At 48.8% G+C, this 24,751-nt stretch overlaps 2 protein-coding genes across 3 annotated transcripts in view; both read left to right on the top strand.

Annotated features, from left to right (window-relative positions):
• The window catches only part of LOC114038167 (C-factor-like), a 20,366-nt gene extending 7,187 nt beyond the window's left edge, over nt 1-13,179 (top strand). Inside the window, exons 2-6 of the mRNA XM_027855335.1 lie at nt 390-441; nt 807-994; nt 3,082-3,237; nt 9,368-9,478; nt 13,066-13,179. Coding sequence (XP_027711136.1) covers nt 390-441; nt 807-994; nt 3,082-3,237; nt 9,368-9,478; nt 13,066-13,179 — 621 coding nt within the window. The remainder of the gene's footprint in view (nt 1-389; nt 442-806; nt 995-3,081; nt 3,238-9,367; nt 9,479-13,065) is intronic.
• A 2,050-nt stretch (nt 13,180-15,229) lies between these two features.
• On the top strand, nt 15,230-18,448 carry AURKAIP1 (aurora kinase A interacting protein 1). 2 transcript variants are annotated; one of them, XM_027855405.1, is made up of 4 exons: nt 15,230-15,269; nt 16,802-16,893; nt 17,426-17,889; nt 18,293-18,448. In XM_027855405.1, the coding sequence occupies exons 2-4, from the start codon at nt 16,842-16,844 to the stop codon at nt 18,392-18,394; spliced, it is 618 nt and encodes a 205-aa protein (XP_027711206.1). In that variant the 5' UTR covers nt 15,230-15,269; nt 16,802-16,841; the 3' UTR covers nt 18,395-18,448. The 2 variants fall into 2 exon arrangements, with proteins under 2 accessions (XP_027711206.1, XP_027711205.1); XM_027855404.1 differs by lacking the exon at nt 15,230-15,269 and having other exon boundaries at nt 16,242-16,893.
• Nucleotides 18,449-24,751: the final 6,303 nt, after the last annotated feature.

Here is a 24,751-nt window from a genome sequence, read left to right as displayed (position 1 = left end):
ACACACACACACACACACACACACACACACACACACACACACACACAATCTTCCTGAGTTCAAATATGGCCGCAGGCACTTACTAGCTGTATGACCCTGGGCAAGTCATTTCACCCTGTTTGCCTCAGTTTCCTCATCTGCAAAATGAGCTGGAGAAGGAAATGGCAAACCACTCCAGCATCTCTGGCAAGAAAACCCCAAATGGGGTCATGAGGAGCCAGATATGACTGAAAATTCAACAACATATATATGTATGTATATACTCCCCCTGTGTGTGTGTGTGTGTGTGTGTGTGTGTGTGTAGATAGTTTTGCAAAGCCGAAAAGAAATAATTGTAAAATGCTCAGCATAGGTCCTGGTGTTTAATAAATGCTTATTTCCCTCTCCAGGAACTCCAGCATCTGAAAAAGCAGCATCAGAATCTCAGAGTCCTACAGTTGGGTGAGTGTCTGGGTTAGGAATGAGGGTCACAGAAGAGGTCCCCCATGGTTGGGCACCCTGGCTCAAGTTCCAGTAAAGTACCACAGGCCCTCCCAACATAATGTCTGACTGCCTTTACGTGTTCTGTCTGCTGTCCTATAGTTTTACTGCTTGACTATGTCTCCCCAGCTGTCCACAGCATGGATTCCCCCAGGCCCACTGCCTGGCTTCAATTCCCCTGCCTGGGCTGTTTTAATCTCCACTCCCTGGATTTCTCTAGCTCCCCAACAATTTCGCTTGGTCAACTGCCCCCTTGCTCAGTGAACACTGCCTTCCCTTGAATCCCCTCCTCCATCCTTCTTCCTCTGCTCCCCTCTCCACCCTAGACATCCTGTGTGAAAACAGCATCAAGAAGGCCACACAAGAAACGGAGGCCTTGGTGGGGGAACAGGGCCTGAACTGCCTCATCAACAATGCAGGCATCAACAGGGTTGCCACCCTGGACAGCGTCACGGCCCAGGATATGCTAGACCTCTATGAGACCAACACGGTGGCCCAACTCATGGTCAGCAAGGTGAGGCAGACCGGGCCCCTGGGTCAGGCAGGGCAGGACAGAGAGTTAGGCGGCTGCCCCTTCATTTAATCATTTATTCAGCCAGTGTTTGTTAAGCAAATGTGTCAGGCACACCGAGGTTATGGTGCCCTTCCTTCCAAGAGTTTACATTCTGTGTGGCGGAGGGCAACGGGTCACACAGATAAATAAGTACAAAATATACACAAAGGAGTTTCCAGGGAGGAGGTGGTGCTTGAGCTGAGCCTCGAAGGAAGGGGTAGAAGTGAGGAAGGATGGCATTGTAGGCATGGCATCAGCCTATGCAAAGTCTCAGAGGTGGGAAATGGAATGGTATAGGTGAGGACAGGAAGCAGGCCAGCTTGGCTGGAACACAGACTGCTTGGGGTAGAGTAAGTCTCAATAAACCTAGAAAAGTTGGCCAGAGCCATGTTGTGAAGGGCTTTAAATACTGATCAGAAGTTGTTACTTCATCTTAGAGGCAGTCAGGAGCAATGGATGCTTCTTGAGCTGGGGGGTGCTCAAGGGAGGGCAAGTTGCTTCATCTGTGTCTACCTCTGTTTCCTCAATTGTAAAGTGGGGATAATACAGCACCTCCCTTCCAGGGTAATTGTGAGGGTCAAATGAGATAATATTTGTAAAGTGCTTACAGTAGACGCTTGATAAATGCTTATTCCCTTCCTTCCTACAACTTTTACGGGCCAGTGCAGTATACTAGCTAGAACCACTGGCCTTAGAGTCCTTAGAATAAGTTTCTCTAAGGCCTTCTCAGACAAGTTAGGCCTTAGAATAAGTTTCTTTTTAGGAAGAAATTTCTCCAAGCCTCAGTTTCCTCATCTGAAAATTGAGAGAGGAGTTAGACTAGATTACCTTTGGGGTCCTTCTAGCTCTAAATCTGTATTTGTGTCATCTCTAAATTGTTGTTCAGCCATTTTTCAGTCATGTCTAACTCTCTGTGACCTCATTTAGGGTTTTCTTGGCAATATTTTCTTCTCCAGCGCATTTTACAGATGAGGAAACCTGAGGTGAACAGAGTTAAGTGACTTGCCCAGGGTCACACTGCTAGTAAGTGTTGAACTCAAGTCTTCCTGACTCCAGGCCCAGAGCTCTACTCACTGTACCACCTAGCTGCCCCTATGATCTCCAAGGCAAAGGTTCAAATCCAGCCTCAGACACTTAGTTGTGTGACCCTGGGTTAACACATCATTAACTCATGGAGCTCCTAGACCAAGGGTTCTTAACTCCAGGTCTATGGACAAATTTCAGGCAGTTCATGAACTAGAATGGGGAAAAAACAATCATAACCTTATTTTCATTAACTCTGTATTTTTTTTTAAATGTACTTAAAAGCATGGTTCTGAGAAGAGCTCCATACTGACTGCCCATGGAGCCCAGGGCACAAATAGTGGTTACGATTGAACCCCTGACTTAGAGACTACTCATACCAGCCCCTTAATTTTGTAGATGAGGAAATGGAAACTCAGGATAGTGACTTACCCAAGGTCACATAGGCAGTAAATGGCCAGGATTTGAACTCAGGGTCTCCCTCCCAGGGTCCTTGTCAGATAATATTTTAAAGTATTTTGTAAACCTCAAAAAGCAATTAGCATGTTCCCTACTATTTTTAGTGGAACCCGTCATCATATATCATATTCTTCCCCTGAGTTGGGCCGTCTGCCTGGACTCTGTAAGAGGAAGGAGCTGCCTCTGAGGTGCTGGCTCAAAGGAGCCTGGTAGTGACCTAGAGACATTGTTGAGTCCGACTCTATGGGCTTCAATTTTCTCATTTTTAAAAAATTGAAAGCCTAAAGGCACATAGCCACTGAGGAATAAGAAGTAGGTCCACTCAAGAAGACCTGAGTTCAAATGCTTCCTCAGATACGTATTAGCTGTGTGACCCTGGGAAAGTCACTCTGCCTTGTTTGCCTCGGTTTCCTCATCTGTAAAATGAGCTGGAGAAAGAAATGGCAAACCACTCCAGTATCTCTGCCAAGAAAACCCCGAGTTGGGTCAAGAAGGGTCGGACACGACTGAAATCGGCTGAGCAACGGCAGGCATTCTGAGTGTTCACCCCTTCCCACCTCCCCAAGGCGTTTCTCCCCCTCCTGAGGAAGGCTGCGTACCAAGACGTCGTCATGGGCATTCACCGGGCCGCCATCATCAACGTGTCATCCCAAAGCGCCTCTATGCAGCTCTTCAGTCAGAACAAGAAATCCGAGGAAGTGTACCCGTATAGGATGGCCAAGGTAAGGGGGCCGGGGCTGGGCCTGTGGCAACACAGGGGCGCGGCAGGACCCAGAGCAAAGCGCTCTGACCTTGCAGTCCGGCAGTCCCACCTGGTTCAGCAGCCACAGTGGAGACTCCGCAGGGGCTGGCGGAGACCCCAGAAGCCTTGCACCTGCTGCTGCTCATGACTGGGGGGGTGGGGGCGGCTCTCCCTCATCACCTGTCTTCCTCTCAATTGTTCCTAACTCCCATCAATGCCCACTTTCTCAATTCCTTCAGGAGACTCTCCCTCTTGAAAGACTTTGTGCACACTTTGCATTTACTTCCTCGTATACCTGTTGTATTCGCCCTGGAGAGTGTAAACACCTCGAAAGTAGGGACTCAGCCAGACTAGCTGATAATTGGATGGAATTTGGAGTCAGGAAGACCTGAGTTCAAATCCCCACTTCCTACACTTACCGAGTCAAAGCCTAGCTCTGGCATTAGAGGACCTGGGTTCCAGTCTGTTACTCACTACCTCACTGACCATGGGCAAATCACCTCACCTTTCGTGCCATAGATGCACGTAAATAAGGCAAATAAGTCTCCGAGTACCCACCTCCCAAGGTGGTTGTGAGACTCAACTGAGATTAAAACCGTAAATCACAATGTAAATGTAATCCTGAATTTAGAGCTAGAAGAAAGGAAACAGTTATTAGGTACCTACTATATGCCAGCAGCTGTGCTAAACACGTTAAAAATATTATCTCACTTGATTCTCACAACAATCCTACAAAGTGCTGTTATCATACCCATTTTACAGTTGAGGAAACCGAGGCAGATAGAGGCTAAGCAGCTTGCTCAAAGTTGCACAGCTAGGAGGGTCTGAGGCTGGATTTGAACTCAGATCTTTCTAACTCCAGACATAGTGCTCTATTCACTGCACCACATAACTAATCTCACAGTCTATTGAGTTCAGTCCATTCATTTTGCAGATGAGGAGACTGAGGTCCAGGAAGGTTAGGTGATTTACCCAAGGTCACATAGGCCCTAAGCCTCAGTGGTGGGATTTGAACCCAGAGCTAAGGGGTTTGATTCCAGAGTTAAGACTTCACCATACCTCACGAACACTCATTCCTAATTCACTCTTCTTTTAGGGCTTAAAAACTGTAAAATCAATGTATATGTATAGCCTCTAACAGATTGCAACGTCTTAGGGAAGGGGGTGGGGAGGAAGGGAGAGAAAATTTAGAACTCAAAATCTTATGGAAGTGAATGTTGAAAACTAAAAATAAATAAATAAATAAATAAATAAATACTTTGATTTTTTAAAAAGGCAAAAAACAAAAACAAAAACAAAAAACCAACCCCAAACTCATCAACCTCCTTCAGATGGGGTCTGGATTATTTTTCTTTTCTTTTTTTTCCTATATCAAATGCTTTTTTCTATTTCTCTGTTTACTTTAATAACAATTAAATTTCATCAAGCATCCCAGTGAATTAAAAAGGATGACCTTCGATGTGATATTTCACACACATTCCACATATCTGTCAAATACCTATGGAAGAGAATCTACAAGCATACTCTATATGTCTCTAGGTCTTTTATTTTCACCTTAATGGACTGTATTTCTAATTATTGCTCCCTTTGTCCCAGATGTTGAATTTATTTTATTATGTGTGTATATTTTAAGTTATTGGTGCTTTTGAAAGCAACATAATTGCTTATCTCAGATTGATAACATGGGATAAAAAAAAGCCCACATTAGATAAAACATAGCAAAATATTGTCCTCCATTCACCAGAAACTTAAAATTTGAGGCAGACAATGAAATTCAAAGGGTAGGGAAACTGGCTGTCTTTGGAAACACAGTTCCTAGACATAAAAGATCATGAAACTATTAAAGGTCATAAAAGTTAATTATATAACTTATTCTCCTCTTACTCTTATGCCTTAAAATGTGTATTTGTGTGAAATTCAAACTCCCAAGATCTAAGTTGCCTTTATGATTAGAAGATGATAAAGATGAACAGTAGGGGTTTTAATTCTTCATCAAGTTACCTGCATCAAAACAGGGGTTGCTGGGGGCCATGGATACAAAGCCAAACCGAAAGTCAGGAAGCCTTGATTATAAATCCTGCCTCTGACACTTTACTAATTATGTGACCCTGACCAAGTCACTTCACCCCAGTTTCTTTATCTGTAAAATGGGAATAATTGTAGCACCCACCTCCTGGGGATGTGGGGACCTTAAAATCTTATTTAATGCTAGGCCTTCTACTCAGTACTATAAAAAACACACTATTCTTTAAACTGTCACAATGCTTCTGGCATTAAAGTGAATTCTTTCCCTGTGAAAGATCTCAAGATTGGATAGAAATAAAGCGGTCTCTAAGTCAAAAATCTGTCAAACATTCTCAAGAAGGGATTGTTCTTTTTAAGCTCTCCTAGGTTTCGCAGGCAAAAAATGAGTTCCTTTTTCTGTTTAATTAATTTGTTTTTAAAATACGACACACAGAGCAGAAGATCTAACTAGCTTGACAGTTGTAATTGATTTAATAGAAATTTTTTTTTGCTTCAAAAATGGTAATTCATTTTTCTCACCTTTATAAAAAATATTAGACTATATGGTGGTATCATTGAATACATTGAGCAATGATGATCCCAAGCTGTTAATGTTTAGGAGTATATCTACTAACTCAAGCAATCAATAAACATTTATTAAGCACCTACTATGTGCTGAGCGCTGTATTAAGTGCTGGGGATACAAAAGACAGTTCCTGTCCTCAAGGAGCTTACAATTTAATGGGGAGGACAACATGCAAACATATATAAAATCAAGTTCTAGACGGGATTAACAGGAAATAATGACCAGAGGGAGGGCATTGAAATTAAGAGAAGTTGAGGAAGGCTTCATGTAGAAGGGGTTTTTAACTGGGACTTAAAGAAAGCCAGAGGGGTCAGTAGGTGGAGATGAGGAGTAAAGAACATTCCAGGCATGGAGAACAGCCAGAGAAAATGCCCAGAGCTGAAAGATGGAGTGTCTGGTTCCTGGAACAACCAGGATACCGGTGTCAAAGGATCCAAGAGGATGTGGAGAGGGGTAAGGTGTAAGAAGGCTGGCTGGCTTGGGATGCCAAACACAGAGTATTTTGTATTTGTCCCTGGAGATAGTGGGGAGCCGCTGCAGTTTATTGAGTAAGGGAGCGGCTTGGTCATTCCTGCATTTTGGCTGAATGAGGATGCATTGAAGAAGGAAAGAAGCTTGAGGCAGGCAAAGCCCCCCTCAGCTATTGCACTAATCCAGGTGTGAGGTGGCCAGGGCCTGGACCAGGGGAGGGGCAGCGTCAGAGGAGAGATGGCAGAGTATTCGAGAGATGCTGCAAAGGCGGCATTGACAGACCTTGACAACAGCTTGGATGTGGGGGCGAGAGAGAGACTGAGGGGTCCAGGATGACTCCCGGGTTGTGAGTCTGGGGAACTGGGAGGAGGGTGCTGCCCTCTCCAGTAATAGGGAAGGTAGGAGGGGGGAGTGGTTAGGGGAAAGATTAATTCTGCTTTGGACATATTAAGTTTAAGATGTCTCCTAGACATCTTAGCTCAAGATGTCTGAAAGGCAGTTGGAGATGTGAGATAGGAGGTCAGTGGAGAGATTGAAGCAGCTCATCAGCATAGAGATGGTCATTAAATCCATGGGAGCTGATGAGATCATCCAGTGAAGTAGCATAGGGGGAGAAGAGAAGAGGGCCCAGGATGGAGCACTGGTAAAGAGCATGATCTGGAGAAGGCTCCAGCAAAGAAGACAGAGAAGCAGCATTCAGATAGGTGGGAGGAGAACCAGGGGGAGAGAGAGAGAGAGAGAGAGAGAGAGAGAGAGAGAGAGAGAGAGAGAGAGAGAGAGAGGGACAGAGGGGGAGGGGAGAGGAGAGAGAAGGAAAAGAGAGAGGAGAGAGAAGAGAGAAAGGTGAGAGAAAGAAGGGAGAGATAGAGAGAGAGGTGGAGGGGAGAGAAGAGAGAGGGAAAGGAGAGAGAGGAGAGAGAAGAGAGAAAGGGAGAAAGAGAAAGGGGAGAGAAAGAAGGGGGGGGAGAGAGAGGTGGAGGGTAAAGTCAGTCAGCCAGTCAGTCACCAAACATTTATTAAGAGTTCAGTATGCGCCAGGTACCGTGCTAAGCTCCGCAGATACAATGAAAGACAGAAGACATCCCTGTTCTCAATGCACTTACAGTCTGATGGGGGAGACTGCATGCAAGTAACCGTGTATGTACAGATATTTACAGTGTAAATGGGAAGTAATGTTGGGGGTGGGAGGTTTGGGAAGACCAGGAAGGACCAGGAAAGGCCTCCTCTAGGAGATGTCTTGAAAGAAGCCAAGTCAGAGATGAGGGGAGAGAACGTCTCAGGCATCTGGGACAGCTGTCAAAAAGGCAGGAAGGTGTGAGACCGAGGGTAGTGTGTGCTGAACCTTAAGGAAGCCAGTGTCTGGATTAGAATATGTGGGGGGTGGGAGAGAAGGGGAAGAAAGGAAGGATGAGGCCAAGTTGTGAAGGGCTTTGAATGCCAGGGGCTATTATTTTTGTTTCTGGAAGTAATAGGGAGCCACTGGAGTTATTGAGGGGGATAGGTGTGACACAGGCCCATCTGGACTTTAGGAAAATTATTTTGGCAGCTGAGTGGAGGATTCCCTTAGGCACCTTCCTGCTCATTCTTTCATTTATTCTTACATTCATTTACTCAATCAAATGCTGATTAGGTTCCTACTGTGTCCTAAAAATGGTGCTGGCTGCAAGGAAGGTACAAAGTTTGGATAAGACTGGGTCCTGTCCCTGTCCTCATGGAGCTTCCAGTCTAGGGCAGGGATTCGAAACTTTCTGTCCTGACATCTTTGGCAGTCCAGTGAGGTCTATGGACTCCTTCACATTTTATTTTGTTGCCTATATTATGGTAAATTTCAGTGAGAAGTCTTTTTATTTCCCTCATTCAAGCTCATGGACCCCTTGGAATCTATGGTTTGTAGACTCAGGTTAAGAGCCCCTAGCTGCTCCTAGGACCTTGAATTAAATTTGCATTCAAGGTTCTCGTATTTGGTCATTTGCAGTCATGTCTGACTCTTCATGACCCCATTTGGGGTTTTCTTAGCGGAGATACCGGAGTAGTTTGCCATTTCCTTCTCCAGCTCATTTTACAGATGAGGAAACTGAGGCAAACAGAGTTAAATGACTTGCCTAGGGTCACACAATATTTGTTGTTGAATCATTTCAGTCATGTCCAACTCTCAGTGACTTGCCCAGGGTCACACAGCTAGTAAATGTCTGAGGCTGGATTTGAACTCAGAAAGATGAGTCTTCCTGACCTCAGGCCTGGCTCTCTGTCCACTGCACCTTCTAGCTGCCCATTTCACACATAGTAAGCATTAATGGAAGCTAGGTGACTCAGCACTAGGCCTGGAGGCAAGAAGACCAGAGTTCAAATCTGTCATACCTTTTTTTTTTTGTGAGGCAATTGGGGTTAAATGACTTGCCCAGGGTCACATAGCTAGTTGAATGTTAAGTGTCTGAGGCCAGATTTGAACTCAGGTCTTTCTGACTCCAAGGCTGGAGCTCTATCCACTGGGCCACCTAGCTGCCCCCCAGAGTTCAAATCTGGCCTCAGACTCTTACTAGTTGTGTGACCCTGGGCAAGTCACTGAACCCTGTTGGCCTCAGTTTCCTCATCTGTAAAATGAGCTGGAGGAGGAAATGGCAAACCACTCCAGTATCTCTGCCAAGAAAACCCATTGGATAATATAATCTAGAGGGTCGCGAAGAGTCAGACACGACTGAACAATAACAGCACTTAATAACTGCTTTGTTAATTTGTTTTTTCCTTCTTTCTTCATGTCTCAAGTTCTGGGTTCAGTTTGGAGTGCCACTGTTTGGTTGCTGTTCAGTGGTTTCAGTCATGTTCTCCTGATCCCATTTGGGAGGAGGTCGCAAAGCAGCCAGTTTTGGTTGGATGTCAGCAGGATTCCCCTCCCATGTAGAGCTGTCCCAAAGTGGAAGGGGATGCCTAGGGAGGGAGTGGGCTCCCCCACGCCTGGATGCCCGCTTTTCTGGGGTATGAGGGTTGGTTTGGCCTCCTGAGGTTCCCCCCAGCTCCGAGATGCTGAGTGTCTGCAATTCTCTTCTCCCAGACGGCCCTCAATATGATCACCTGCTGCCTCGCAGCTGACCTGATATCAGATGGGATCCTCTGCATGTCCCTGGAACCAGGCTGGGTCAAGACGGACATGGGGGGGAGCAAGGTGAGTGACCACCGCATCTCACACCCAGTGGATTTAGGCAGGGAGAGCTCAGCCCTATCATTTCCCCCCATCCTATCTACCCAGGGTCTCTGACAGCCAGTACTGCTGTTCATCACCAATTGCCTGGTCCAGAGGTCTACGCCTTTGGGCTTTGCTTTGGGAATTCCATGAAGAGCATAGCATCTCCAGAGGCATTTGCTGCTGGCAGCTCCCACCTCCCAGGCTCCATCCTGGGAACCTCTGCTTCCAACACGTGGCTGAGCTTGATCTGACCTCTTTGTCTCAGCCTGATGTCTTTGCAGCTGGTGGGTGCTGAGTCTGAGATGGAGAGAGCTGGGGGGCAGGGCAGTGGCAAGACATATAGAGGCTTAAAGAGCCATCACTTTGCCCTGTGAAGATGATTTGGGTAAATTATCTACTGTAGACTGGCTAGGAAATGAGGATGGGGAGTTAGGGAGCAGGAAGCTAAGGGTGGAAGGAGCAGGAGACATGAGAGGACCAGAGATTTGACCTTGGCCCTGCCATTGTTAAATGCTTTGAATGAAGGCATAAATCATATCCATGTCACACTCACAGATGACATAAGATCATAGCACCCTAAGTGGGGAGTTGGAAAGCTCCACAAAGGCCATCTGATCCAACCTCTTCATTTTACTGATGGGGAAACTGAGGCCAAAAGAGGGAAATGACTTTCCCAAGGGGATGAAGCTGAGTGTTTAAGCTAACATGTTGGAGGAGGAAGTCTGGATCTAAAAATAATTCAACAGGCTAGAAGGATGGGTCAAATCTAAGAAGATCCCGTTTCATAGAGATGAAAAGTAGTACTTGGATTAGGAAAAAAAAATCTGCCACCCAAGTACAAGATAGTGAGACCAAGATAGAGTCCAAAGGTGGGGACCCTGCAGCCTTGAGGGAACCACGTGGCCTTCTAGATCCTTAAGTGCGGCCTCTTGACTTTTTTGAAATTTGAAATTTGTTCTGTAAAATTTGGATTCAGTTCCCCACCCCTTAATAAGTTCTTGGGAAAAAGAATGGGAGTAGGAGGGAGAGACCCCAGACAAGGTATTGAACCACTCAATGCTCCAGGAAACTCTTAAGATTGTGAGCTGCAGAACAGTTATTGATCTGAACTGATAAATCAGGAGTTAACTTTTTCTCCTCATGGACCCCTTGGGCAGTCTGGTGAAGCCTTTGGACCCCTTCCCAGAACTATGTTTTAAAATGCATAGAATTAAATACATAGGATTACAAAGGAGGCCAATTATATTAAAATAGGGTTTTCAGTTTTGTTTGGTTTTTTTAAGTGTTCATGGACCATTGGTAAAGAGAGAATTTCCTCACCTGGGAGCTCCCGACTCTGATGAAATCACAGGTCTGGGCATACACTCACAGACTCAATATAAGTTAACTGTGCAGTATGGAACCCGAGGAAATTGATGGGATTTTAAGAGAGATAGTGTGGGGGCAGCTCGGTGGTGCAGTAGATAGAGCACTGGCCCTGGATTCAGGAAGACCTGAGTTCAAATCTGGCCTCAGACACATAACACTTACTAGCTGTGTGATCCTGGGCAAGTCACTGAGCCCCATTACCTAACAAAAAAAAAAAAAAGAGAGAGAGAGGTAGTGTGACCAGAACGAGGCAGGGGATGAGAGTCTCTCTATTCTCTGTCCTGCTCAGACCACATCCAAAATCTGGTGGCCAATTTGGGGAACCACCTTTTAGTGAAGCCACTGAGAGTCTTGCTCCATGAATGGTGTCCTCTGAGGTCTCATTGGGCACTATGTCACCATGGAGGTGACTCCGGGGTCTCCAATTTTCCACCAGTGCGTTAGAAGCTCCAGTGGGTCCTACCTGGCTAGAAATCTTTGAGTATGGTCCCTGTGACAGATTGTGTCTGCTGTCCGAGCACCAGCCTGGCTGTATGGGGAGAAACTCAACATCACACGTATAGACTGATCACTAGGTGTTGAATTCTGTGGCTATAGCAACCCATGAACCTAAGGAAAATGCAAAAAGGCCCTCCATCCTGGGTGGCCTCCTGCAGGCATGATTGTGAAGCGAAGGGGACAGAGGAATTCATCTATAAACCATTAACTACCGAGGTTCAAACATAAACCAACAAGAGATGCACCTTTGTCGTTCGGTCGTTCCAGTCATGTCTGACTCTTTCTGACCCCATAGCAAGAGGGAGGTCCATTCTCCCCTGTCCTAGCTGGGTCTCCAAGGGGAGAAGTAGACTCCTAATTTAGCTCCACTCCTACATATGGTTGGTGCCACCCAGTGCACTCCCAGACGAGGCACGACTGCCCGCTGATTTCCCATGTCTGCTTTGGCTGACCTGGGTCCAGAAAGGTGCTCCCAAAGGTCATGCCTTGTTCATGGGTATGGGGCCAACTGGGCTGACCTCAAAATCCATCAGTATTCAAGCCTTTGGGACTCTGTCCCCTCTGAGGCCATGGAGCTCTAAGAAATGGGCCACTGTCCCGTTTGTTCTTTCATGTTTTAGGTGAAGGGAGTGGAGTCTCCAACCTTCTGAGTTTTGAAAGGTCAGGAGAGCCATAAGCCACAAGAAGAGTGGAATACTATCTTCCCCATATAATCAGTATTTCAAGGGGTCCAAAGGACAATGGAGGGCTGAATGGGGCAGTGGATAAAGTGTTGGACTTGGGGTTGGGAAGACCTGAGTTCAAATTCTGCCTCAGGCACTAACTCGCTGGGTCAAATCAGTTTCCTCATCTGTAAAATGGGGATAATAACAGCACCATCCTCATAGGATGAGATAATGTGTAGAAATAGAAATTTAGTTATTATTACTTATCATTTGTTATTAATAAGTAGAAGCAGGTTGTGGACTATGACCAGAAATGACTTGTGTGCAGAGCGGTAGGAAAGGTCTCATCCGGGAAATGTGTGAGCTGGTCAGACAATGAGAACGAGGGGCTCCTGGGTGGGCGGTCCACATGCTCTCCTGGTACCCTGAACACGTTAAAAGGAGAAAGGAGGAGGGACCTAAGGGTGGACGGACTGATTGGGAAGTATGGAGGAAGAGTCAGGCTTTTGCCTTTATTGGGGTTCAGAAGCAAGGCCCTTTGGTGGTAGAAGCTTTGTGGGGCTTGGTGGCCCTGCAGTAGTTAGGCTCTGATGAGAGTCCACCCACAGACAGTGGGTTTACATAATTACACCAAACTTGTGTTATGACCTGGAGCCTCCCCTCTGGTTTTAAATGGATGAGGTTCAATTTTAGAGCCTTCCCCTAAATCATTTTTCCTTTGATGACTCGTGCCCTGACTCTGGATTTTTCCTGATTATATCAGAATTTGGCACCTGCTGCTTCTCTCCAGAGACTCCCTTTGAAGCAGTAGAATATAGCTCATGCCTGCATAAAAGATCTAACTTTGGGAGTTCAAATCCAGCTTCAGACACTTAGTAGCTGTGTGACCCTGGGCAAGTCACTTAACCTTGTTTGCTTCAGTTTCCTCCAGCACCTTTGCCAAGAAAACCCTCGACGGGGTCACAAAGAGTTGGATACAACTGAACAACAACAATAACAACATTTTCATTGTTATTTCCTTCTGGCTCTTCCCAGGCTCCCCTGCAATTAAAGGAGATCATCCCCGGGATTCTCAATGTCTTGGCCAATGTCAGAGAAAAGGACCATGGGGCCTTCCTGAACTGGAAAGGAGAGGTGGTCCCCTGGTAGTACTGGCTGCCCCCACCCTGCTGGGGGCCCCATTAATCCTTTGGCCCCACCCACCCCCTTACCCACTGAATCCCACAACTCCATGGAGTCATTCACTCCCCAGAGCCTTCCACTCCCTGGCTCCATCTTTATCTTAGCCCCCTCACTCACTCTCTCATCCCCCAGGCCCTAGTGTTCCCCCTGCCCCCGTCCCCCCCATACATATCCCATCAACCTCTGGGTTTAGGGTACTTGAGAGACCCTTATTAAAAAAAAAAAAGGAAATGTGTTGTTCGTTTTTTTCCGGTACAAATTTGAACTCTGAGTCAGTTTTTTCAATATTTAAAGTTGCAAGAAAGTTAATAGAAGGTAATCTTGTGAAGCAGGTGTGGGCCTAGCCTGGTGCTACCTCTTCTGCCCTGTACAAGCCAGGTGGAGAGAATGCTAGACTTGGAGTCAGGAAGAACACTTTACTAATTGCAGGTTCCTTAAGCGCTCTCACTCTCTCAGTTTCCTCATCTGTAAAATGGGAATAGCAGCAGTACTTGCCTGATAGAATTGCTGTGAAGCATATGTAATGCTATATTTTGACATGGCCCAAAAAAATCATTGGAAGGGGGTGGGTTTTGGCTCTAGGGCCTCTGCCCTGGACTGAGGCTGTTTTCTAGCCTCCTTCTCTTAATATTGGATTTTCTTGGGAATTCAGAACCGCACCCAGGGGTTGCTGAATTGAGGCTGGGCTTGCCTCCCAGGACTGATCTGTCTAGGCCTGTGACCCTCTCCAAGTTCCAAAAGCAATCATTTACAATGATCATGACTGCTCCCTCCCCCTATCACAAAAAGTCCCAGGAGGGAAGATGGACTGGCTTGTTCCTCTAATACAGAGGAGGAAACTGAGGCACATACAGGATGTTAGTGGTGGGGCTTCTGGTTTGCAGACCATGGCTTTCTTCTCTGTACCAGGGGCTCCTTACATAAATCTTGGAGGGCTTTGGGCCTTGTCTCTAAGGTCCAGTTATTAACAACTAGTCCCTATTCTCCTTCCAACCAACATTACTCAGAGGTTTCCCCTTGCCCTAGTATACCCCCTTCAGGTCCTTGCTTCAGCCTCAAAGTGAGCCCCAAGTTGGACGCTAACCCTGGGATCATCCCTGACCTCAGTCCCCAAGCAAGCTCTGACCCTGGACCCTGATCCTAGCCTGAGCCTCAATCTTTGTCCCATACTGGGTCATGGACCTCAGCCTGGACCTAAGCCTTGACTCCAGACTGGAGACTGGGGTCAGACTGGACCCTGGCCCAGGGTCCTTGACCTTGGCCCCAGGTCTAGCCTAACTAAGCCTTAACCTTAGCATAATCCCTGATGCAGCCACAGACAGACAGCTTTGGCCCCAGTCATGGTCTGAATCATGACTTGGACCCCACACTAAACCCTGCCACCATCTTAACTCTGAGCTTCTACCTTGGCTGCGGGCTGACCCTGTGCCCTGACCCCAGATCTTGTGTGAGATTTTCCTGCGGTCACAGGCTGAGTTCTGACCCTGACACTGTCCTCCAAACCAGCCCCAGCCTGAACCTTGACCTCAGCCCCCACCAGAGCCTATAACCAGACCCCCAGACTCAGCCATGAGCTTAAGTCCAATCCTAGACTGAGTCCTGACCCAAGCCCTAGACTGACTTGACACTGAAAACTGACCTCAGTGCCCCACTGATCCTGACCTGGCCGTTAACTGAGCACAGCTTGACCCTGACCTAGGCTGACGCTGAACTCTGGAGCTATCCCTACACTCAGTCCTGATTTTGACTGGATATGAGCCAGGCAGCAGAGTTCTGGGCAGCACCTGCTGCGTGTCTCCAGGCCCTGCCGCAGGGAGGCGCTCTGCTGGGTCTCCCAGTTGGCCTCTGGGAGCTCCGCGTGATGTTTCTCCGGGTCTGGCCGCGAGGGGCGCTGCGGGGCTTCTCTTCTGGGTTTCTCTAGGCCTGGCCGCGCGAGGGCGCTGCGCCATCGGGGCGGCTCCTGGGAACCTTTGTGCTGCGGAACCTTTGGGCCGCAGCTTCCGGCGGGCCTGTTTCTCCGAGGAACCCGGAAGTGCCTTGGAAGAGGCGGCAGGATGGTAAGTTTGGGGAGAGTGTCCGGCGGTCTGAGCCCAGAGGGGTTGTTGGGAGCGGGGAGTCACAACTCTGAGGCGGGGGCTGGAGGCGGGAGGGGCAGGTTTAAGAAAGAGGGGGCGGCCTGCGGCTGGGGAGGGGCTCTAGGGGTGGGGCGGCGGCGTTTTGGAGGGGTCCCCTCCCCTCCCTCTTCCCCCCTCCCTCTCCCACCCTCCTCTCATCCCTCTTCCTCAGCCTGCCCAGATTGGGGGGGGGGGCAGAAGAAAAACGGTGAGGGTCCTCCTGCCATCCGGGCAGCCTTCGCGGAGGAGGTGGCCATGTGCCTCCCCCCCCAAATAAGGAAAGCCAGGGGATCAGCATGAAAAGACCTTGGAGATCTGGGCTGGGGCTCCCCGCTGGGGCAGGCACGAAGTTTAGACCCCACCCTCCTGTTGTGGGGCTGGGGGAGGGGTAGAGGGGACTACCCAGGCAGCGCCCCCCACTCAGCCCGGAAGATCGTCTTCATCAGTGTTATCCGTCTTTGAAGGGTTGTGGGGAGCCGGACAGCTCTAGTCTGTGTCCTATGAGAATATCTTAATACTAATAATAATAGCCAACATTTATGTAGCACCTGCTGTGTACCGGCACTGTGTTAAAGTGCTTTACAGTCGTTGTCAGAGGTCCACTGAAATGAAGTGACTTGTCCAGGGTGATTCAGCAAAGGAAATGGCTGAGGCTGGATTTGAACTCAAGTCTGTACCTCTGGCGCTCAGTGAGAATGGGTTGGAGGGGTTGGGGATGTTTCACTTGGGTAGAAGCCTGGGAGGAGACTCGAGACCATCGCAGTCCTTCTGCCAGCCTCCAGAGCCCAGAGCCATGGGGAGGAGCTGAGAAGGGGCAGATGAAGCTGACTCCGGGAATGAGCCCGACAGGGTCCTGGAGGTTTCAGGCAGAGGCTGAATCAAGCCCCTAGGGTGGGGGTGAGATCCTTTGGGGGGGTGGGTTGGACAAAGGGCCGGTCCGTTCCGACTCTAACATTACATGATTTGTCCAGAGGCTGCTCTGTTGCCCCAGGGAGCCTTATCCTGGCAGCCTCCTCTGAGGAGGTGCCAGCCTCTGACCTTTGGGGTCACTAGCCTGACTCCTCACCTCACAGAGGCTCTAAGACATTAACTGACTCAGGTACAAGGTCTTATAGGGAATAAGTGTTGGGCAGGATTTGAACCCAGGCCCTCTGGCCCCACCTGCATCCTTCTGTGATCTTTTTCTTGCAGGAAGTGTTTTGAGCTGCCTCAGTGGCACCTGGTACCTCCCCAGAGCTCCTAGAGTTTGTGGATAGAATGAGATAGTGTCTGTAAAGCACTGGGAGGGGCAGTATAAATGGAGGCTGTTGTCATTACCCATGTTTGTGTTGGGTTCCCCAGAGATCCTAGGGATTTTTGTGATTAGGGCCCAGGTCTTATCTATTCGCCCCCCCCCCACTAGATAACTGCTCTGTACAGTTACCCCAGGGCACCTTAATAAAGTTTTGGTGAATGAATAAAGCCTTGTTTTGCAGCCCTCCTGAGGCTCGCCCTAGGAGGACAGACCCAAACACCATGTTTCTGGCTCGAGTGACCTCTCAGCTAACTAGGGCCTTGCCCTGGGCAGGTAAGAGCCTGTTTTGTGGGTGGGCTCGGGCTGCCCCTGGACTGGCTCAGGGAATGGTATCGAAGGTGATGCCCCGCGGCTCCCAAGTCTGCATTGGGTCTGCCCCTCACTGGCCAAGGAGAAGACCCTCTGGTCAGCTTAGATGACCCGCGGGTGGAGGGATGCAGGAGGAGGCTGCTGTTTCCTGTTCCGTGTTGCTGTGGGTTGGCCTTGGGGGCCCATCTCTGTGCAAGGCTTCACTCTGCATTGTGTGCTCAAGGAAGATGAACTTTTGGGAGGGCAAATAGTCTGCCAGCCCCGCCCTCCCGGGCCCCAGTGTTATCTCTCCTTTCCAGCCCCAGCCTGGAGGCTTGGGACAGATCTGCCTCTTGGGCTTCAGCAGTGGGTAGACCCCCTAGACAGTCATCCTCTACAATGTGCCCCTGGCCTGGTAGATGCTGAGCCCACGAAGGCCTTTGGAAAGTAGCCCTGAATCCCCTGGTCACTGCCTGGGCCTTCCCTTCCACTGTGATCGGGCTCTCCTTCCTTGCAGTCCGAGATCTGTCGAAGCCGGGCCCCACGAGGCCCCCTCAGGTCTTTGTGGCCAAGCGTTGCTGTTACACTACCTGGCCAGCAGGCAGGAACGGGCCAGCCTCCCAGCCCCAGGCCCGCAGAGATCCAGAGCTGGAGGAGATGCTGGTTCCCAGGAAGATGTCCATCAGCCCCCTGGAGAGCTGGCTCACCGTTCGATACTTGCTCCCCAAGCCTGAGGTCCCCGTCCCTGGTCCCAGACCTGGAGCCGTGAGCCTGGCCTTGCTCTATGACTGTCCGCCAAGTGAGGCCAAGAATGGGGAGGAGCTGGGGGAAGGAGGTTCCCGCAGGATCCCCATGGTGCACTGCAAGAACGTGCTGAAGATCCGCCGCCGAAAGATGAACCACCACAAATACCGTAAGCTGGTGAAGAGGACGCGGTTCTTGCGGCGGAAGGTCCGAGAAGGGAGAAGGAAGCGGAAGCAGGTGAGCCCTGGCACCCCCCCAGGCCTTGTCCTCTGTGGGATTGAATGTAGCGGCCCCAGTGTGGCCTTGGCCAAGTGGGTGGGCCTCGCTTTCCCGTCTGTGAAACAGCAGTTTCCAATTAGGTGATCTCTGATGCCCTTTGTAGCCCTGCCTCTTTCTGCCTCCATTACCCTGGCTGCCTCTCCTTGCGATGCCCCTGGAGGTTGGGCCTTCCCACTCCTGGACCAGTGTCCCCCGTAAGGGCCCCGACACCGTCCGAGGGAGGCCGTCTGCAGCTGCTTCTGTTTTTGTCTGTGATCTCCTCCCCTGGGGTTTCGGGGCAGCAGGAGAGTTTGTGGGGTTTGGGGGGATGTGCTGCAGCTCTGCCCTCACTCACCCTTCTCTCCTCTTGCTCCCCTCACAGATTAGGTTTGAGAAGGACCTGAAGCGTTTGTGGAAGAAAGCGGGCTTGAAGCAGGCCCCTGAGGGCTGGCAGCCCCCCAAGATCTATGTGAAGAGCACCTGAGCCCCTCCCGAGTGTGTCTGCTGCATCGTTTTAATAAATGTTGTAGAACCAGCATCCACACCTCCCCCCAGTGCCTTTGTCCGTCCTTCCTGGGACAGTGAGGGGAGGAGGGCTTCCTGGAGGTGGGTGGGCCAGGGCTTGTGAGGAGACCCCAGGATTCAGGGTCACGGGGCTTGGTGGTCGGCTCCTGCTATGTCCCTGAAGGGCGGGAGGGGCAGCCCTTCCCCAGCTGCCCCTCACTGAGGACTGGCAGGGGTCTTAGGGAAGAGGGCATGGAGGGGTTGCAGCAGTGGGGTGATGGGCACTCACACTTTGTCCTCCTGCCCCCGTGACAGTCCCCATTACACACACACACACTCACACACACTCATACACACTCTCACACACACTCTCTCTCTCTCTCTCTCTCACTTGCCAAACATATTTCCATGGGGAACTGAAAATCTCAGAGAGTTGTCTGGGTCACTAAGAGGGGCCTTTTGAGGTTTTGCCACTACCCCGCACATAAGGATCGCTGAGGCCTGCATAGTGACTTAGTTTTAAAATCTACTATTAGCTGTGTTTTATTGCCTTTTTGCTTGTTTTGCTAACTGTTTCCCATTTTCATCTGAATCTGGATCAGCGCCCTCTGGAGCGCTGTGGGCTGCAGGCCACAGGCAGCGGTGGGTCCTGTGTTTGACCCCTCTAATCTCCAGCCTCATCATGTGATGGTGAGCTCGGACCCTCACTCATGCAGTCGGAGGATCTGAGAGCTGACAGGGATCTCTGCAGCTCTCGGCCCAGTCTGCACCCAAGGGAATCTTCACGGTGACCACCTGTCAGGTGGGCCACCTGTCACTTCTTGACCTTCAAGGAGGACGTCCCAAAGCTGCCTGTTTGACTTTTGGACGCTCGTTCAAAATCAGGAGCCTTTTTTCCTTAAATCAAATCTAAGTTTCCCTCGTATCTCCTGAGTCTTTTCCAAGCTAAACTTCATTTCCTTCGGCTGAAGCTCCTCTGACATCTCCCCAGGTCGTTCGTCGTCCTCTGGACGCTCGGGCTCGTTGGTGCCCTTAGATCCTCTGAATAATTGCAGCGATAGCTCCTGCTCTGGTTTTCTTCCGCAGTGAAGCACCCAGCGGCCCTCTAGCCGGGATGCCGGCCTAGCGGCGGAAGGGCTGTGCAGTTCCCCGGGTTTCTCGGCTTCCTCGGCCTGTTTGGGAGACTCAGAGGCTGGAGTCGTGCTGATTGTCTAGGACGTACTGGTTTGATAGAAGGTTTTGCCTCTTACCTCTAATTGTGGATTCCTGATAGTTTTCTGATGGGGGGGGGCGGATCACCACTTGATCCTTGCCTTAGACCTGCTGTGTTATAGTGTGTTAGGGCCGCCAGGTGGCGCTGTAGTGCATAGAGCACCCAGCCTGACGTCCCAAAGACGCATTTCAAATCCGGCCTCAGACTCATACTAGCCGTGCGGCCCCGGGCAAGTCACTTCACCCTGTTTGCCTCAGTTTCCTCATCTGTAAAATGAGCTGGGGAAGGAAATGGCAAACCGCCCTAGTTGCTCTGCCAAGAAAACCTCAAATGGGGTCACGAGGCATCAGACATGACTGAACAACAACGAAAATCATGGCACGAGTAGGTGCACAAATGTCTCCCACTGGTCACTTTTGCTCCTGTTGACAGCTTTGGTGATAAGTATACGGCATCAAAAATAAGGGATCACCTCCAGTGTATTAAAATAAGAGCCTTATACTGTGCCTTCAACCCTGATCAGTCAACTAACATTTATTAAGCACTTTCCAGGCACAAAGAGTCCTTGATCTCAAGAACCTCGAAGTCTAATGGATGACCCCTGACAATCCTAGAATTGAGGAGTAAACCCTTGGAAAGGCCAGAATCTGCCCTTTGCTGGCAGTATTAGGAGCACTAGGGGTTAAAGTCAACCATCTAAGAGGAGATGACGGAGAAACAGCTGGATCTTTCTTCTCAGAGGCTCATGTGGTCTTCCCTATTGAGTTGGTGGCTTTTGTTAGACACAGAGACCCAGCAAAGGAAGTCCGGTGTTGATGTGCTGAGGAGTAGAAGTGGGAGAGATGAAGGTTCTACTGCCCTCTTAAATCAAATGGGGCATTAGGAATATACTTTCTGTTCCCTGGCTCCCATATCTGGAAAATAATACCCGGCCCTCAGAACCAATGTGCAGTGACCTCCGTGGTCAGTTGGCAAGACTGAAGCCCAGGTCAGCTGGTGCCTGGGTCTCTGCCATTTGGTCCCTCAGTCTGAGCAGGGGCGGGGTGTCTTCCTGCCCAAAGAGACAGAAAGAACCAGAACACTGGCCCCATCCAACAGCTTCAGGGAGCTGTCTTATGAGATGGCAGATTCTCAGTCACTCCCCATGGCCAGGATGGCTGCTCTTGGGGTTGGGAATTTGCTGTGAGTGCAAAGGCTGCAGGTTTGGGACCGGGGAACTGAGGAGAGGAAGGCTCTTGACTTCATGGGCTATTTCCTCATGGCCGTCACAAGGTGGCAGTAGGCCTGCATCCTTCATCCATCTGGACCCTACCATGAAGAGCTGACAAAAGATGGAAATGCCAGTGAAGGCAGAGCCCCATCCTATTCTTCCAAGGCTGTCCCACCAGGGTCCAGGGGCCCCAGTCAGACTTCCCCTACTGCTCTAGGTGCCGCACAGAATGTCGGAAATGGGAGACACATTCACTTAGAGACATTGTGGGGCAAATGTCAGTGGTCCTAAAGTATTTCATGTGTTGGAGGGACAATCCTTAATCTGCTCAGCCTGAGGGCAGAACCAGGAGCGATGGGGGGAGTGGCAAAGGGGCAGATTAAAGCTTCCTGATATCGAAAGAAGGGATGGGCTACCTCCAGACTTCTCTTGTCTGGGATATTCAGAGTAGATTCCCTTTTAGATATGTTTCACCAGGCCTTTGATCCTGGGGGCTCAACTCCAACTCATTGAGATCATTTGGACCTTAGAGAACAGAGTGGGAAGGTCCCTGGAGCGCTTCGGGTTTCCAGCAAGGGAATGAGGGTTACCCACACTGTCACATGACAAAGCAGGGGACCTGGACCTCCGTCTCCCCAGGCTGAGGTTCTCTTTCTCACTGCCCCTCTCTTTAGCCCCAGGAAAGTTTTATGTTGGTATCTGCCCTCGGGGCACACTTGCTGCTTAAAGGGGCTCCGTGTGAAATCCTTCTTCCCTGGGGACGGCCACTTTCTGGTTCACAGGATCTCTCTTAAGATTTTCACCAAAAAAGCTGCAGAAACGTGGCCCATGTGACCTTCCCCTGTTCTTAGCACACACAGTGTAGCCATCTACCTAATGTGACTTGGCGTCCTTCCTTTCTAACAGTAATTTCAAAGCTTTATTGTTGTTGTCTGTCCTTCATTCTGGAAGAGGACCATGATATCAGGGAGGTGATGCCATGACATACAAGTGAATTGAATTTCAGTGAGGCAGGGCTGTGCAAGGTCACCAGCCTCACTTTCTCCTCCAGAGCCGTCTGGGTCCAGTGGCCAGATGTAGATCAGGACAGAGATATCAGATCTTTAGCTGAATAAGTGAATGCATAGGTGTATGAACGAACAGGAAGTAGTTAAAGCACTGGTTATGCACTTCAGGCTAGGCACAATAATAGGCCAGGCCCTCAAGAAGCTTCCTTCTAATGGGTCTGTGGTTTTTGGTGTGATCTCACTAAAAATGAGGGGCAGCCTATGATTCAGTAAGACCTGAGTTCAAATTCCGTGTCGGTCACACCTCGATTGTGAGATCTTGGGCAATCTTTCAGTGATTGGGGAGCTCTGTTACCTTTAAGGCGCAGAGCAGGCAAAGGTTCATCCACATTAGTAGAGGGAGCCTCCTCACTTGGATTTCTCTAACCAGTGAAATCACAGGACTAAACCAGGAGAAAAAAACAACCACCACCATGTTTAAAAACAAAAATAAGTCTTCTTACCTCTTTTAACTTGAAGTATATATTCATAGGACCCCTTCTCCCTTTTTTTTGGTGAGGCAATCAGATTTAAGTGACCAGGGTCACATAACTAGTAAGTGTCAAGTGTCAGAGGCTAGATTTGAACTCAGCTCCTCTTGACTCCAGGGCTGGTGCTATATCCGTTGTACTACCTAGCTGCTCCTACCCCTTCTCATTTTACAGATGAAGGACCTGAGGGCTAGGGAGTTTAAGTAATACAAGGTCAATAGTTAAATGTCAAATGGTAGAATTCAAATCCAGGTCCTCAGATTCCAGAGGCAGTGGTCTTGGGGGCAGCTAGAGGGCGCAGTGGATAGAGCATGGGGCCTGGAGTTAGGAAGACCTGAATTCAAATTCTCCATCTGACACATAGCTGTGTAACTCTGGCAAATCATTTAACTTATGTTTGCCTTAGTTTGCTCAACTGTAAAATGGGGATAATAATAGCACCTACATCCCAGGCTTGTTGTAAGATCAAATAAGATAATATTTATAAAGTGCTTAGCACAGTACATGGCACATAGGAAGTACTTCGTAAATATTAGCTATTGTTATTATCATCATTATCTTAAGTCAGCGCTGGATTTGAAGTCAGAAGATAGAATTTAGTTCAATAAGCATTCGTTAAGCATCTAGTCTGTACAAATCATTCTGCCAGGTGCCGAGGAAACAGTAAAATGGACAAAACCTCGCTGTCGAGGACCTTGCATTCTACTTGGAAGCGGGTATACAAAAACTATACATATAAATACAAAGAAGAATGAACAGGGACAAAGAATAAATAAGGAAATATTAAGAGAGAGAAAATATTCAGTGGAAGTATCAGGGCAGGCATTTTGGAAGAGATGGCGTCCGAACCAGGCCTTGAAGAAAGAGAAGAATTCGGAAAGGTTTTTAGATTCTCAGACTTAGAGCTGGGATCTGAGAAGTCCATCAAGTACAACCTTCTCATTTTACAGTTGAGGAATCTGAGACCCGTACTGAAGCTGTGACTTGCCCAAGGTCATACAGCTAGTAAGTATCTGAGTTAGGATTTGAACCCAAGTCTTCCTAAGTCCACGTCCAGTGTCCTATCCACCATGTCATACTTCCTTTTCCAATTGAGAGGAAGGAATATGTGGGGAACAGCCAGTGCAACGGTCTGGTGGTGGGAGATGCAGTAAGTAATGTAGATATGTGATGAACTTCGAGGAAGCCCAGTAGATATAGATCTACATGTCTACATAGATATAGATGTAGATATAATTGGGCGGGGCGGGGAGAGTAGTGTGTGAGAAGTCTGGAAAAGGAAGAAGGAGAACTTTTAAGTGTCAAACCAAGGACTTGATATTTGATCCTGGAAGCGACAGAGAGCCCCACGGTGGTGTGACGCGGTCGGATCCCTGCTTTAGGAAGGTCACTTTGACCGCTGAGTGGAGGACGCCGGACTGGCGCAGAGAGAGACTTTCTTGATTGAGGCAGGGGGACTCACCAGCAGGCTATTGAAATAGTGCATTCACGAGGCAAGGAAGGAGAACAATTTGGATAAGAAGACGAGAGACAAACACGTCTGAGAGACTCAGGAACTCTGATGAATCCAGTGGTCAACTACCACCTTGAGCAACTGTGATGAAACCTGCTACCCACATCCTGATAAAGAAGCGATGGGGTCAGAGAGTAGATGGAGAAATGTTTTTTTTAAATGGCCCGTTTGGGAATTTGTTTTACTTGGCTATACATGTTAGTAACAGAGGTGGATTTTTTCCCCCCAGTGAAGGGTGGGTAGGAGAGAATGCAAACCTGAAAATAAAATAAAATTTAATTTAAAAGATTTTTGAAGTGGTGATGAGACCCTGGGCTGGATGGGGGCTCTGTAAATAGAAGGGAACGTGTATAGGAGAATGTTACGGAGATAGAAATAATAAGATTTGGAGGGGAGGGGAAGATAATAAGTTCTATTTTGGAAATGTTGAGTTTAAGGCGTCTATGAACCATCCTGGTCAAAATGTCTGAAAAGTAGTTGTTGAAGAGCTGGTGCTCGGGAGAGAGACTAGGCCTGGATATGTAGATCTGGAATCCATCAGCATAGAGATTACTGAACTCAGTGATAATTGAACTCAGAGATAAGGTCACTGCAAGGATGTGGAAACAGAAGACAAGAGGACCCAGAACAGAGCCTTGGGCGACACTCGTGGTTAGCAGGATTGACACAATGAAAATCCATCAGAGGAGACAGAGGAGGATCGGTCAGACAGGAGGAGAACCAGGAGAGAGAAATATCAGTGTCGCAGAAACCCAAAGAGGGAGAAGGTGACCCACAGGGCCAAAGGCTGCAGAGAAGTCAGGAAGGATGAGGAATCAAGGAAAATTCATTCTGATTTAACAATTAAGCTATTGTTGGTAACTT

Source organism: Vombatus ursinus, unplaced genomic scaffold (assembly GCF_900497805.2).
Source record: "Vombatus ursinus unplaced genomic scaffold, bare-nosed wombat genome assembly UNPS02010822.1, whole genome shotgun sequence".
NCBI lineage: Eukaryota > Metazoa > Chordata > Mammalia > Diprotodontia > Vombatidae > Vombatus > Vombatus ursinus.
Note: the sequence above shows the minus strand (reverse complement) of the source record. Positions and strands in the feature narration are given on the sequence as shown.